This window comes from Macrotis lagotis, chromosome 1, assembly GCF_037893015.1.
Source record: "Macrotis lagotis isolate mMagLag1 chromosome 1, bilby.v1.9.chrom.fasta, whole genome shotgun sequence".
In the NCBI taxonomy this organism is placed as follows: Eukaryota; Metazoa; Chordata; class Mammalia; order Peramelemorphia; family Peramelidae; genus Macrotis; species Macrotis lagotis.
Window position 1 is genome coordinate 798123089 of NC_133658.1, and position 17406 is coordinate 798140494.

At 31.1% G+C, this 17406-nt stretch overlaps 1 protein-coding gene across 2 annotated transcripts in view; it reads left to right on the plus strand.

The window, feature by feature from the left end:
* The window catches only part of ARHGEF17 (Rho guanine nucleotide exchange factor 17), a 156219-nt gene that overhangs the window by 121507 nt on the left and 17306 nt on the right, over positions 1-17406 (plus strand). For both annotated transcript variants that reach the window (XM_074216827.1, XM_074216828.1), the window contains exons 10-12: positions 12745-12863; positions 13566-13779; positions 15327-15400. In XM_074216827.1, coding sequence (XP_074072928.1) covers positions 12745-12863; positions 13566-13779; positions 15327-15400 — 407 coding nt within the window. The remainder of the gene's footprint in view (positions 1-12744; positions 12864-13565; positions 13780-15326; positions 15401-17406) is intronic.

Below are 17406 nucleotides of genomic sequence, written 5' to 3' on the forward strand. Positions count from 1 at the left end.
AGAAAGCCAGAGAAAACTTTCCTACACTGAAAATGTCTGAACTAGATACCTTCTAGGGTCTCCTCCATCCCTGAGACTCAAGAAATCTGTTTCTATGAGTCTCCAATCTGAATTCTTTGTTCCTAAAGATTCTACATTCTAGGTGGTGGAGTGGATAAAGGCATGGAGTCAGGAAAACCTGAGTCCAAATATGACTTCTTTCTTACCAGCTGGGAAACACTGGGCAAGTCACTTCACCTCTCTTTGCCTCAGTTTCTTCATCTGTAACATAGGGTTAATAATAGCAGCCACTTCATAGGGTTGTTGTAAGTCTATAATGAAATACTATGTGCAAATTTTAAAAACACCAATATAAATGTTATTATTAATTGTATATTTGTAAAGTTTGTTTCTAAAAGTATATATTTTAAAATTCAAATTGAAAACATCTAAGATTCTAAATTTTATACTTCTAATTAGGGGTAGGCTGGAGCAAACTTGTGCAGGCTCCCGAGTGCCTCTATTTAGATGTTCATTCAGTGAGAGCCTTTATACCTTGGGAATTAATAAAAAATTGATTTTAAAAAATCAGAACTTGATTTATTGTTTTGTTGATTATCTCCACTGAAGAAAGGAATGAAGAAAGCATCAATAACTCAAATTAAACTTAAAAGTATGTCTTGCACAATCCTCAACTCATTGTAAAACATTAACCAGTTTACCATTCTAAGATTCTATATTTTACTTCAAAGATTCTTTAATCTAAAATACTAAATTGAATACTGAAATTCTAAATTATATACTTCTTATATTCTACATTGTAATATTCTAAATTGTTTACTTATTAGATTATGTATTCTAAGATTTGAAATTAAATAATTCTAATATTCCAAATGTAATACCACTAAAATTCTGCATTCTAAGTTCTAAAATAGAGTGCATCAAAATGTTATACTTCTAAAATTCTGCATTCTAAAATTCTTAATCATGCCCCTCTAAATTCTTGTATTCTATTATTTTAAATTGCATACTTCTGAGATTCTGTAGTCTAAAATTCCATGTTCTACAACTCTAAATTGAATCCTAAGATTTAAATTTGAATATTTCAAATTTTCTACATTATAAGAATCTAAATTATATAGTTCTAAGATTCTTAATTGTTTGCTTTTATATTTTTCCATTCTAAGAATCAGGAGTTGGGAAACTACTGGCAACCTATTTTTTTGTACAGCCAGAAAGGCAATCTAACAATGGTTTTTATAGCCTTAAATCAAGTTTTATTGTATTTTAAAATGTAAAAAATTTCTTAGCTTGCTAGTTGTATAAAAATAGGCACAGTTCAGAGTTCAATTATCCCTGCTCTAAATTGTTTACTTCTAAGAATTCAAATTGCATGATTTTAAATTGAATTCTTAAAAATTCTATATACTAAGATTATAAATTATATACTTGTTGATTCTAAGTTATTCTAAGATTCTACCTTAGCAAATACTAAATTGAATGCTTCTTTGATGATAAATTGTCCAATATTCTGTATGCTAGGGATTCAGCATTCTAAGATTTTTAGTTTAAATCCCTTTACATATGTCTAAATTCTATAGTATAAAATTCAAAATATTATAGCTCAGAGAGTCTGCATTCTAATATCCTAAACTGAATATTCTAAGGTGATATTATATACTTCTGACTCTTAATACTAAGATAGTAATACAGCCAAATTTTTGCATTCTAAGATTCTAATTATTTTTACATCTAAGACTATACATAAGACTATATATAAGATACCAAATTAAATAGTTCTGAAATTTTGTTTTGTGTATCTAAATCATATATTTAAAGGGTCTTCCTTCTAGGAAATAAATTGTATACTTAGAAATTATTGCAATCTAAGATTCCACATTTTAATATTCTAAATTTAATACTTCTAAGATTTGACATTTTAAGATTTTGAATTGAATACTTCTAATAGTCTCAACTGTATATTTCCAAGATGCTTCCAAGAATCTTCATTCTAACTTTCTAAAATCTTTGCATTTAGTATTCTATGTACTAAGATACCAAATTGAATCTTCTAAGATTCCTAATTAAATCTTTCTGAATAGCTATTAGATTGTAACTGAATAGCTATTACATTGTAAATTGAATGCTTCTAAAATTCTACATTCTAAGATTCAAAATTGTATATACCTAAAATTCTGTATTTTAATATTCTAAAGTGTTTGTTTCTAAAATTCTGCAGTCTTTCTCAATCAAATATTTTAAGATACTATATTCTAAGATTCTAAATTCTTAATTCTAAAATTCTAAGTTCAACACTGTCAAGATTTTTATTATGCAAATTTTAAATTGAATATTTATAGAATTCTGCATTTTAAAATTTAAAATTGGTTATTTTTTAAGATTCTAAATTGTATATTTCCAAGATTCTACATTCTCAATTTTGAAACGGAATACTTCTGAGAATCTGTGTTCTAATATTCTAAGTTGAATACATCTGTTTCTGCATTGTAAAATATAAATTGAATACTTCTAAAATTATATATATATATATATATATATATATATATCAGACCCTACATTCTATAATTCTAAGCTATATGCAATGTTGTAAAATTCTACATCCTAAGATTCAAAATTAACTATATCTAAGATTTGAAACTGAATACTTCCTTGAATCAGAATCGTATGATTCTAAGATTATATGCTCTGTGAATTTAAACTGTATTGTTCTAAGACTCTGATTTCTAGGATTATTAAGTGAATAACTAAGAGTCATAATTTAAAGCATTTAAATTGTATGCTTCAAAGATTCTACATTTTAGGGGCAGCTAGGTAGTGCAGTGGATAGAGCACCAGCCCTGGAGTCAGGCATACCTGAGTTCAAATCCAGTCTCAGATACTTAATAATTACCTAGCTGTGTGGCCTTGGGCAAGCCACTTAACCCTATTTGCCTTGCAAAAAAACTAAAAAAAAAAGACTCTGCAGTTTAGGTTTCTAAATTTTATATTTCTGTAACTTTTCATTCTATGATTCTATTCTAAGATTCTAAGTTGCTTATTTTGAGTGTTTCTTCTGATATTTTAAATTATCCAAATTATTTCTTAGATTGTACATTGAATACTTAAAAAATTCTGCAAGCTAAGATTCAAATTGTATATACATCTAAAATTCTGCATTCTAAGATTCTTAATTAAATACCTAAACTTCCACATTCTAATGGTCTAAAGTGTTCACTTCAATGATTTCACAAGCTAAGATTCTAAATTCAATACTTCTTAGATTCTGAATTTGTATATTGTATATTGTAAATTGTATATTCATAAGATTCAATATTCCAAGAACCTAAATGAAATAATTCTGAGAATATGCATTCTAAACTGAAATTCTTATGAGTCTACATTCTCAAATGCAAATTTATTCATTCCATGATTCTAAATTACTTCTTTGATTTTATTCTAAAAGTATAATTAAAATGCTTCTAAGATTCTGAATTGTAACATTCTAAATGTTTACTTCTAAGATTCTAATGTGAATCCCTCCAAATTTCACAAATGAATTTTTCTATGATTCTTAAATACAAATTTCTACATTCTAAGATATTTTGCTAAGTTATTTTATATACTTTGTAGACCTTACATTCTAAGATTTTAAACTGATTATTTTTTAAGGATCTACAAGCTAATAATTTGAATTATATACACTCTAAAATTCCACATTTTTCTAGTATGCAAATTTTTACATACAAGAATTTTAATTGCTTCTGAGACTGCATGCTAAGATTTTAAATAATCTTTTTCTTAATTTATTAAAATTCTAAGCTGTTTACTTCTAATATTCCATGATGTAGGATTCTGAAATGAATACTTCTACTGCTCTAAATTATATATTCCTAAGATTCTATAATACAGTATTCTGAATTCTATAATTCTTAACTGTATATGTCTCAGAACTTGCATTCTCTTACTCTAAATTGTTTAGGGATCTTCTGAAATTCTTAATTCTCTAAGTTTAAATCTAATATTTCTAAGTTTCTGCACTCTATGGTTCTAAATGAAATACTTCTAATATTTTAAATTGAATTCTTTTGTGAATCTGCATTTGAAGATTCTAAATTGAATCCTTCCAATATTCATCCTAAGATTATATATTCTAAGTTGCATATTTCCACATTCTAAGATTCTAAAATTTTTATCTCTTAAATTTTTTATTTGACTAGAATTGAATTTAATTGCTTAGAATTGAATAATTTTAAGATTCTGCATTCTGATGTCCTAAATTGAATACATCCAATATTCTAAATTGTTTACATTTAAGCATCTACATGCTAAATTTATATGTTAAAGAGTCTATATTTTAGGATACCAAATTTTATATTTAATGTATTTAGCATTGAAAGATAATAAACTGAATTCTAAAGTATGTGCCACCAAGATTGCACATTTTATTATTCTAAAATTCTGGATCCTAAAGCTCTAAATGGTGTATTTCTAAAGTTTTTTTTAATTTTACAATTCAAAATTGAACACAGATTCTTTCTAAGATTAAAAATATTTTGCTTTAAAGATTCTAGCTTTTGAAATTTTAATTTTATATTTTGTGGGTCTGTATTCTAAAAATCTTAATGAGTTTTCTAAGCTTCTAAAATATTAAGTTCTAACATTCCTCAATCTAAGGTTATGAACTGAATTCTTCTGATACATAATTGAATTTCTCTAAGATTCTATATTCTGATATACAAATTTCTGCATTCTCTGATACTAAGTTGCTTACTTCTAAGATGTTTCTTCTCTGATTCTAAATTTAATACTTCTAAGACCCTTCATTCTAAGATTTTAAGTTGTATGCTTCTAAGAATTTACATGTTCAGATTCTATTTTGCATACTTTAAGATTCTATATTCAAAAAGCATTTATTTTGTACTTCAATGAATTTACATTATTAGAATCTTAGTTGTATACTTTCAAGATTCTACATGCTGTGATTCTCAATTCAATACATCTAATATTCTGCATCATGTTTCAAAATATTATATAGCTAAGATTCTATATCCTAAGATTATAGATGAAATATTTATAAGATTTGAATACTCAAAAATTCTATATTTCAAGATCCTAAATTTTATATTTCAGTGGGTCTTCAGTCTAAGAAATTTAATTGTGTAATCTTAAGATTCCAAAGTGAGCACTTCTAAGATTCTAAATTAAATACATCAAGTCTATGTTTTAAAGTTTCAAACTGAACATCTAAATTTTTCTGCATCCTAAGGGTCTATTTCTGTGATGTATTACGAATACTAAATGAATACTTCTATGAATTTAAATTGTATAGTTTTCAAGTTCAACATTCTAAGACTCTTAATTTAATACTTCTAAAATCCTGTATTTTATGATTCTAAATTGTACAAATCCATGATTCTTCATTCTATCAGACTAAATTGCATTCTTTTAATATTCCAAATTGTATACTCTCAGACATTACTTTTCATTGTTCTAAATAAAATATTTCTGAGACTATTTACTCTCATGTTTTGCATTCAAAGATTCTAAATTGAATACATATAAGAACCTTTATCCTAAGGTTCAAAATTGAATTCTTCTAAGACTTATAATTAAATCCTCAAATCCCACATTCTAAAATTCAGAATTTTGCATTCTTATACATAATTTCTTTACTTCTAAGACAATTTATTCAACATATATGATGAATTTTATAAGACTGTAAATTATATACAACATATTGCTAAATTCTAAGATGTATGCTTAGACTCTACATGCTAATATTCTAAATTGTATACTCTTAAATTTCTGTATTCAAAGATTCTGCATTTTATATGTATGTTTCTGCATTCTAAGAATCTTAATTTTATATCTCTAAAATTCTGCATCCTATGACTCTTACTTGAATATTTCTTTAATTCTGTAGTCTATTGTTTTTATATATGTTTCTAAGATTCTACATTTTGAGATTCTCAGTCTTTATATTCCAATGTTTTAAATATGTGTCTAAGATTCCAATGTTAATATTCCAGTGTTCCAAATAAAAGACTTGGAGTATTTTACACAAAGATTCTAAATTGTATACCCTAAAATTCTTCCTTTGAAGATTCTAAATTGAGTACTTCTAAAATTTTGCATTCTAAGATTTATAATTCAGTACTTCTAATATTCCAAATTGTTCACTCAATATATGGTTTTAGATGTTATATTTTAACACTAAGAGAATTCTGCATTCTATGAAATATAATTGCATACTTCCAAGATTCTATATTCCATGGTTCTAAAGTACAAACATACAATATCCTGCATTCTAAGATTTTTGCATGTATATCTCTATGATTCTGTATTCTGTGATTTTGTTTACTTCTATGATTATATTTACCATATTCTAAATTGAATGCTTATTATATTATGAATTGAATGCTTAAAGATTTGACATTCTAAGATTTAAAATTATTTACAACCCTGATTCTGCCTTCTAAAATTCTTAGAAGTATACAGTTAAAACTGTTATAATGAAGAATCATAATAGTACAGTGTTTTGGATAAGAAAATGTAGAATTTTAGACATACATAGATTTAATACTTCTAAGATTTAAAATTATATATTTCTAAGATTTTCATTATGTTTTTTTCCAAGATTCTATACTGAGTTCTAAAAATCATCATTTGAAAATTATAAATATTTTTCTTCTAAGAAGCTGCCTTCTTATATTCTAAATCAAATCCTGCTAAGATTCACAATTTGTCCTTCTAAGATTTTACATTCTAAGATTCAGAATTCTACATTCTCTTCTTCTTAGTTTATTTCAAAGACACTTTATTCTATAACTCTAACTTGAATGTTTCTAAGATAAAATTTTTTGTATTAATGAGACCGTACTTTCTAAAATTCTAAGTTGTATGCTTCTATGAATTTTCACATTAAATATTGTATAGCATTCTACGTTTTTTAGATGAGTTTTTCTATAATTTTGCAATCCATGAATCTTAATTATTTACTTCTAGGATTTTACAATCCAAGATTCTCATTGAAATACTTCTGATATTGCATTCTACGATTCTAAACTTAATACTGTTGCATACTCCAACATTCTACATTTTAAGCTTCTAAATTTTAGTTTCATGATTCTGTATTTTCTGAATTTTAATTGTTTATTTGTAATATTCTGCATTTTAAGATTCTAGATTGTATACTTCCAAGATTTTACATTCTAAAATTCCTAACTTTATACACTAAGATTCTATATTTCATTATTCTGAACATTATTTCTTCAGTCTAAGATTCTAAATTGAATAGTTCTAAGATTCTTCATTCTATAAATCTAAACTGAACACTTCTTAGTTGTTTACTTCAAAGATACTTTATTCTATAACTCTAAATTGATTGTTTCTAAGATAAAATATTTTGTATTTCTGAGATCACACTTTCTAAAATTCTAAGTTGTTTACTTCCTTAGTAAGTAAGGCTACATACTAATATTTTGAATTATATACTTTAAAATTCTACACTTCAAAAATCTAAAATGTTATACTTCTATAAGTCTGCATCTTAAGAATCTTAATTGCACACTTCTACAATTTTTGAATACTTTTAAGATTCTGTAGTCTATTTTAAATTGTGGTCATTGAAGATTCTGCAATCTAATTAAGATTCTAAATTAGATATTATGAATGTTATTCTTCTATTCTAAATTGTATATTATTAAGATTCGTCTTTCTAAGATTCTTACTTGATTAGTTCTAAGAATCTGTATTCTATTATTCTAGATTGTATATTTCTAAAATTCTACGTTCCAGAATCTGTACTCTTAAGATTCTTATTTTAATACTTCTAAGATTTTAACTTTAGTACTTCTAAGAATATATATTCTAAGCATCTGAATTTACTTTTAACATTCAAAACTGAATTTTTCCAAATTTATAATTTCATCATTCTAAGGATTCCACATCCTAAAATTCCAAATTCTACTTCTCAGAGTCTGAGTTATTTACTTATAAGATTCTTTATTTCCAAAGTGTAACTGAATACTTCTAATATTCAAAATAGTACACTTCTTAGATTTTACTTTCAAATTCTTGGTTGTATTCTTCTAAGAATTTCATCCTCAGGTCATAAACTGAATAATTATAAGATTCAACTTTCTAAAATTTTAAATTTAATACTTCTGATTCTATATTGTATATTTTTAGGGGGTTTTTGCAAGGCAAATGGGGTTAAGTGGCTTGCCCAAGGCCACACAGCTATATATATATATATATATATATATATATATATATATATATATATATATACATATATATATATGCATATATAGTATATTTTTAAATCCGACTTGCTAAGATTATAGTAGTACAATTCTTTTCTCACAAGATGACTAATAAAAAATCTGTTTTACATGATCACCTATTTATAACCTATATCAATTTCTTAATGTCTCAGGGAGAGGAGGAATGGAGAAAATTTGGAATTCAAAAATTTTTAAATAAATGTTAAAAAAATCTTTACAAATAATTGGGGAAATAACATATTTTAAAATAGTTTTTTATTAAAATGTGTACTTCAAAGATTTTAAATTTTAAGATTCTGCATTTTATACTTCTAATATTCTTTGTTGAATACTTCTAAGATTCTGAATTCCTAGGTTCTAAATTGTATACTTCTATATTAGGATTCTAAATTTCATGCTTCTATCATTGTGTTTTCTAGGAATATTAATTATATGTTTCTAAGATTCTACTTTCTAAGATTTTTAATTGTACAAATACAATTTTTTCATTCTAATAGTATAAATTGAGTACTTTTATGATTGTCAATTGGATTCTTTTCAGACTCTACCTGTAAATATTTTAAATTGACTATATCTAAGATTCCTTATTTTCAGATTCTGAATTCTAATGTTTTAAATTCTACTAGTATTCTAATAGTACTCTAAAGAATACTTTTAAGAATCATGTTATAAGATTCTAATCAAATTCTTCTGAAATTCTAAAATTCTACATTCCTCAAAAGTCTACATTCTCATATTCTAAATTATTTCTAAGGTAGTAATTCATTTCACATGTATAAGTTAAATTTTCCTAAGACCAAATTCTCTGCTTTCCAGACCTTCTTATCTAAGAATCTTAATTGTAGGCTTCTAAGATTCTTCATTCTATAATTCTTAATCAAACGCTTCTCTAAATGTAAATTGAATACTTCTTAAATTTTATATTCTAAGATTCAAAATTATAAGGGGTAGCTAGGTGGCACAGTGGATAGAGCACCAGCCCTGGAGTCAGGAGTACTTGAGTTCAAATCCAGCCTCAGACACTCAATAATTACCTAGCTGTGTGGCCTTGGGCAAGCCATTTAACCCCATTGCCTTGTTAAAAAAAAAAACTTTTAAAAAATTATATACATTCAAGATTTGACAGTATAAAATTCTTGGTTGAATCCACCTAAATTTCTGCATTCTGTGATTCATAATTAATTTATTTCTAAGATTTTGTGATCTAAATTTTAAGTTGAGTGTATGTATTCACCTGCATTCTTAAGAATACTAACTATGTTTTTAAATTTGAGCATTCTAGAATTACAAATTGAATACTTCTAATTGTATAAGCTAAGATTTTATATTTTAACATTCTAAGTTTTTTATTACTATGATTTTGTATTCTAAGAATCTTAATTTTCTACTTCTAAGATTCTTTTTGTTGTTGTTGCTTCTGCAAGGCAATGGAGTTAAATGACTTTCCCAAAGTCACACAGCTAGGTAAATATTGAGTGTCTGAGTATGAATTTGAACTCAGATCCTCCTGACTCCAGGACCGGTGCTCTTATCCACTGTGCCATCTAGCCACCCCTACTTCTAAAATTCTTAACTGAATACTTCCAAGACTTTAATTTAAATGCTTCTTTGATTCTACATTCTTATTTTAAAATACCTAGATTTCTGCTTTCTAAGATTCTGATTTATGTCTTCATTTTACAAGTCTATTTTGAATACATCTAAGATTCTATATTCTAATGTTCTAAATTATATACTTCTAACATTTTAAATTGGCTGCTTCTAAATCTAAATGTTAAAATTTTAAATTGTAGACTCTAATTCTACATTTTATATTTCTAAAGTTTCTATTTCTTTTTCTACATTATAAGACTCTTATACTTCTTGGATTCTGCATTCTATATATGTAAATTGAATGCTTCTAAGATTGAAAATAGTATATTTCTCAGGTTCTACATTCTAAGATTTTAAATTATATATTCCTAAGATTCTGTATTTTCAATTCTAAATTTTTCTCTATCTACAACTCTGCATTCTTTGAATCTTAATTGTAAACTTCTAAGATTCTTCCTTCTAGGGCTACATAGCAAGGTGATCTTTGGGTGTCTGAGGCCAGATTTGGACCCAGGTGCTCCTGGCTCAAGGGCCAATGCTCTGTCTGCCACCCAGCCACCCCAACTATTATTACTATTTTATTTTGGGTCTTTTTTTCTTCTTTTTGGTTTTTGCAGGGCAGTGGGGATCAGGTGGCTTGCATGTCACATGGCTGGGTGATTGTTGGGTTTACAGGGCTGGATGTGGCCTCGGGTGCTCATGGCTCCAGGGCTAGTGCTTCATCCATTGCGCCACCTGGCCATACTTATTACTATTTTTTTTAATTTTAATTTTTTTCTCTCCCCTTTACTTTATCGCCCAAGCAAGTCTATATTCATGGGGGAAGGGGTATTTTGTTTACTCTTTTTTTTTTTAGTTTTTGCAAGGCAAGGGGGTTAAGTGGCTTGCCCAAGGCCACACAGCTAGGTCATTATTAAGTGTCTGAGGCCAGATTTGAACTCAGGTACTCCTGACTCCAAGGCCAGTGCTCTATCTACTACACCACCTAGCCACCCCCTTTGTTTACTCTTAAACAAGAATATTTTATTAATGTAAAAAAAATTTGTACAAAATGAGAATTAAAAAGTAAAATTTAAAAAAGATCTGCCTTCTAATACTCTAAATTGAACACTTCTAAGATTCTAAATTAAATCCTTCTAAGATTCAAGACTTATAAACTAAAATTTTAGATTCTATATTTTATGCTTCTATGTATCTGCATTCTTGGAATCTTGATTTTATACTTCTTAACTTAGGAAATTTAGCATTCTAAATGATAAATTTTAAATAAATTTATAATTTTAAAATTTTAAATTTTAAATCTATAAATTTTAGATTTTTTTTTTAGATTTTTTCAAGGCTTTCAAGGCAATGGGGTTAAGTGGCTTGCCCAAGGCCACACAGCTAGGTAATTATTAAGTGTCTGAGGTCAGATTTGAACCCAGGTACTCCTGACTCCAAGACCAGTGCTCTATTCACTGCACCACCTAGCCGCCCCTAAATCTATAAATTTTAAATAAATTTATCATTCTAAATGATAAATGTTTTAAATAAACATTTTAAAATGTTTTAAAACATTCTAATGTTTTGCTTCTTTGATTTTACATTCTAATATTCCAAATTGAATACTTCTGATATTGTATATTGAACACATCTGCCTTTTAACTTTCTAAATTGAATACTTCTATCAGTCTTTATTACATATTCTATCTTCTAAAGTTTAAATTGTATTCTTAGAAGACTCAATATTCTAACATTCTAAATTGTGTCTTAAGATTCTACATTCTATTGCACCCAAAGGTCAACAAAAATGTGCATACCCTTTGATCCAGCAATACCACTACTGGATCTATACCCTCAAGAGATTATGAAAAGGGGGTAAAAACATCATTTGAGCAAAAATATTCATAGTAGCCCTGCTTGTGGTGGCAAAGAATTGGAAATCAAGTAAATGTCCTTCAATTAGGGAATGGCTTAACAAACTGTGGTATATGTATGTCATGGAACACTATTGTTCTATTAGAAAGCAAGAGGGATGGGAATTCAGGGAAACCTGGAAGGATTTGCATGAACAGATGCTGAGTGAGATGAGCAGAACCATAAAAATATTGTACACCCTAACAGCAATATGGGGGTGATGATCAACCTTGATGAACTTGCTCATTCCATCAGTGCAACAATCAGGCACAATTTTGGGGTATCTGTGATGGAGAATACCATCTGTATCCAGAGAAAGAATTGTGTGGAGTTTAAACAAAGACCAAAGACAATATTACCTTTAACTTTAAAAGATACTGTTATCTTTTTGTGTATCTCTTATACTTTATTTTTCTTCCTTATGGATATGATTTCTCTCTCATCACATTCAACTTATATCATTGTATACCATAGAAACAATGTAAAGACTAACAGACTGCCTTCTGTGGGGTTGGGGGTAAGGAAGCAAGATTAGAGGAAAAATTGTAAAACTCAAAATAAAATCTTTCTTGAATGAAAAAAAGGAAAAAGAAAGAATATGGAAAAATATTATTTTTTAAAAAAATGAAACAAATTTGAGGAGAATAATGATGCATGTGTAACAAAAGATAAAAAAAGATTCTACATTCTAAGATTCAAATCTGTTTTGAATTCTAAGTTTCTAATTTGTATATTTCTAAGATTCTAAATTGTTTTAATATTCTACATTGTAAGACTCTATATTAAATACTTTTGTAACTCAGTATTCTAAGTTTTATTTTCTAAAGTTTCAAGAGTCTGTAAGAAGAGAAGATTTTTAGAAAGATGGAAGTTCTGATTCAGGGACATGGATGGTCACAGACTAGATTGTCTCATACTGATCTAGCAACTCTGGGTCTCTATAACCAATCTTCCTGATATTTTCTGTCCCACTTTCTCTCTACTCAAGGAGCATCCCATGCCACCAACCGAGAGAGTGTCCAGAAAGCCATTAGTCACTTGGATGAGGACCTTAACACCCTGGGCCAGATCAGCAAGCTCTCTGAGAGCCTTAGTTTCCCCCATCAGGTGAGACCCTCCCTGGGTAGTCCTTAGAGCTCCTTACCATAGCTTCTCCTTCTGAGTCCTGGCAGTAGATGGTAGGTCACCAAGATGTAGCCCCTTTGTCGTTAGGGAACTCCTAGAATCAGCGGGTTCCTGCCTCCAAATTACTTCAAGATTGAGATGAAAACATAAGTCTTGGAGAAGTCTAGGATTGGTGGGGGGGGGGTGACCTCAGCCTTAGGGACCCTTCAATTTCAGGGAATAGTGTAGCTCCTGTTTCTAGAGAACCCCAGATCTGAAGAAACAGACAGTCCTATTGTCCTTGGAGAAGTTTATAATTTGAGGGGAGAAGCATGGTCCTTTGTATTCCTGTCTTAAAGGAGATACAGGATAGACATAGAAATGGTCAGAGTGAGAGAGAATTAAGAGGTAAACCCTGGAGCTTAGAGAGGAAACTATGGACTACAGTAGACAGGAGCCCCCTTCACCTTGCCCCACTCCCACCCACCCATGAAAGGAAGCTTGACCTTGAGGAATATGGTGAAGGGGACAGGGGGAGGGAGAAGGAGGAAATAGGACAGGCATTCCTTGAAAATAGTGATATGGAGTTAAAGGCAGCTCTGAAGCTAGTATGGTAATACCTGCCCCATAGCAAAGGTCAGGGTCTGGTTAGCACTCAAGGCCAGGAGGGCTAGAGTGGGAAATAAGGTCTCATCTGCTTTGCAGAACCTGGATGATGTCATCAAGGAGCTCACAGCTGCTGCCCACCGGGACCTGGCTGAGAAACAGGCACTGTGCTACACACTCTCCTTTCCACCTAACAAGGTGGAACTGTCGGCCACGCGACCTGAGGGCACAGATACTTTCATCTTTGAATTCCCTCACCCAGATGCCAGAGTTGGTTTTGAGCAGGCCTTTGATGAAGCCAAACGGAAACTTGGTAAGGATCCTGGCTCAGCTCCAGTCAAGACCCAAGCCAGTCATAAGCACTTTCCTCCACCATGATGTGGCAGGAAAAAAACCATGGGACAAGAATAAGGAGAACAGATTTATATCCTAACTTCATATTTACTGCATGACCTTGGACAAGTTCCTTTCCTTCTCTGGTCCTCAGTTCATAAATTGCTATAAGGAAGAGGTTGGATTAGATCATGGCCTTTGTCCTTAGTACTTAGTCCTTCCAACCTTCTGGGCTCATAGATACTTAGAACTGAAGGGTCTTAGAGATCTAATCCAGAATTTCAGGAGGGTCCTTGAACCTTAGAACTTTTATCATTTTGATAGCTGATAATGACTTCAATACAATTGATTTCCATTATATTGCTGTGTATTTTATTTTATATACATTTAATAGCTAGCCAGCATTTATATATAATGCTTTAAAGATTGCAAAGCTCTTTTACAAATATTATCTTATTTAATGCTCACTACCCTAGAAGGAAGGTGCTCATAATATTCTCATTTTACAGATGGGAAAATTGAAGTAGACAGAGGCTAAGTGACTGGTCCGGTTATATCTGTGGCCAAATTTGAAATGGGGTCTTCTTGACTCCAGGTCCAGTGAACCACCTATTCACCTAGGGTTCAGAGAAATTTTGAAAAAGGGGCCAGAGGAATTTCTCAGCTTTCACAAGGAGCTATAAGACAAGAAAGAGTTAAGAACTCCAGCCTATAAAATATTTCATGTAAAAGATAATTCATGTTGCTTTTGCTATGGTATGGAAGGGGAGAAGGTGAGGGGGAATGAGGAAATGGCTCACAGAGAGGAAATAGCATATACACTCAATAGGGTGTAGACATCCAGAAGAAAAAGGAGAGAAGGGGGACAGGGGAAGAGGAGGTGTGAAGTGGTGAGGAGAGGGTAGATCATAGGAGAGGATAGTCAGATATAACAATTTCTCTTTTACTTTTTTCAAGGTAATGGGATTGGGTGGCTTCTCTGGGACCACAGGGCCAGGTGATGGCTGGGTCTCTGGGATGGGATGAACACTTGGGGTCTCTGTCCGCTGCACCACTAGGCTGCCCCATAGCACATTTTTAAGAGGGACAGAGTGAAAAGAGAGAGAAAATATAATAGATGGTAGTGGGGAGAAATGGATGGAGCAACAGCAAATGTGGAAAAATATGGAAGCAACTTCTATGATGGACTTATGATAAAGAATGTGATTCACCTGAGACAGAGCTGATGGTATCAGAACACAGATTGAAGCACATTTTTTATCTCTTTCACTTTATTTCTCATGAGATTTATATTTTTGTGGGGAAGGGGGTATTACATTTGCTTTTAAACAATAACATTTAGTAATGTGTAAATAAATTAAAGGAAATTTAAAAATTTGTTAAAAAAGAATTCCAACCTAGGGAGAGAGGAAACAAGAATTTATTTATTTATATACCATGCTGCCTGTCCTCGATGATGCTCATCTCTTCTCACCCCTCTCCCTATATATTTACTCATCTATATCCATCTCTAATTTTTCATTTCAGCCTCCAGCAAAAACTGTTTGGACCCAGAATTCCTAAAAGCCATTCCCATCATGAAAACCCGAAGTGGTATGCAGGTAAGGGGAGGCCAGGGACACTCTAGCATTTCCCCAATCTACCCCTCAGGCAGGGGAGATCTCTCATGTCTGAGGCTCTGAACTTACATCTTCAGAGCACAGAGGGACTTCTATGAGCTTCAGCTTCCATCATCTTCTCTTCTTCCTATCTCATAATTAAAGCATCTCTCAATTTAAGAGAGGAGAAGTTCAGGTTCAGGAATTAAAAACTAGGTTATGAGTTGAACAATGTGCATTTTTTAAAAATACATCAATCGGTCAATAAACATTTATTAAATGCCTAATATATATATATATATATGTGTGTGTGTGTGTGTGTGTGTGTGTGTGTGTGTGTGTGTGTGTGTGTATATATGTATATATATGTGTATATATATATATATATATATATATATATATAGCTGCATGTTAAGTCCTATAAATACAAAAAGAAGTAAAAGATAGTCCCCACCCTTGAGGGATTCACAGTCTAATGAGCAAACAAATATGTATAAACAAGCTACATACAGAAAAAATAGGAAATGATAAAAAAGGGAAGGTGCTAGACTTAAGAGAAGTTGGGAGAGGCTTCCTATGGAAGAGGGGATTTTAATTGGGACTTGAAAGAAGTCTCTCAAGTTTACTTATATAAAGTTCTCCAAAGTTCATTCATTTATTTCAAAAGCAGTTATTAAGTGCCTACTATGGGTTAGGTATGACACTAACAAGGTAAAAAATGAAATAGAATCAATGCAAACTAAATGGGTGGGGGAAAGCAGGACCCTAGCTCCTGGGGGAAACTGGGTTAGGCCTTAAGCAGAAGATGGTGATTGACTCGAGCCGTGAAGAGGACTAGGAATTCTCAAAGGTATAGGGTGAGGAGAGAAGACATTCTGGGACTGAAGAACTGCCTTTACAAAGGCACCAAGATGAGAGATGTAATGGCAAATAGGCCAGTGACTGGAATATAAGATGGCAGGTCAATGAAGAAATATGAAATGTATTTGGAAAGGGAAGTTAGAGTCAGATTATGAAGAGCTAAGATGAGGAGCTGGCATTTTATTCTGGAGGCAAGAAGAAGCCACTAGAACTACTTCAAGTCCCTGGGAGTGGGCCTCCTCACTCCACACTCAGGCATCCTCCTCCATTTTGATTCCCCACATCAATGCTATTGAATCAGTCTTTATTAAGCATTCTAATTTGTGCAAAACTAAATATTAAAAGATTCTGCTTTTTGAGAGTCTCACAAACTAATGGAGGGGAAGGGGAGAATGTAAATGATATTAATAATAGTGAACATTTTCACTGTGTACTGAAGATGACATCATGGTACAGTGGAAAGAAGGCTGGGTTGGGAAGGGCTCAAAGTCGAGCTCTGTCATATTCTCATCTTATGGCCTTCAACAAGTTGCTCAAGTTGTCTGTCCTCAGCATCCTCAAATTTAAAATGAAGATATTGGATTTAGTGGCCTTTGATTGTAGAAGGCTTTAAATGATAAAGGGGATTAAGCCCCATGCACTGGGCTAAACATTCTGCAAATATTCTTTCATTTGTTTCTCACAACAACCCTGCAAGTGAGATATTGTTATTTTACAGTTGAGGAAACTGAACTACTTGCTCAGTGTCACCCAACTGTGAGACAGGATTTGACACATTATTTATTTTTTACAAGGCAATAGGGTTAAGTGACTTGCCCCACACAACTAGGTAATTATTAAGTATCTGAGGCTGGATTTGAACTCAGGTCCTCCTGACTCCAGGGCCGGTGCACTATCTGCTGCGCCACCTAGCTGCCCCCATGAAACATGATTTGAATTCTGGTCTTTCCTCCTCAAATCCATTGATCTATATACAATGCACTACCTAGTGGTATCATCTAGGCTAAGGTGACTAAATACTCTCCTATGAAGCATCATGCAGTCATGACAAGGAAAAAGAGATAGTCAGACTTTAGGACATCATTAGAATTAAGACTAAGAAGAGGGACAGCTAGGTGGCGCAGCAGATAGAGCACCGGCCCTGGAGT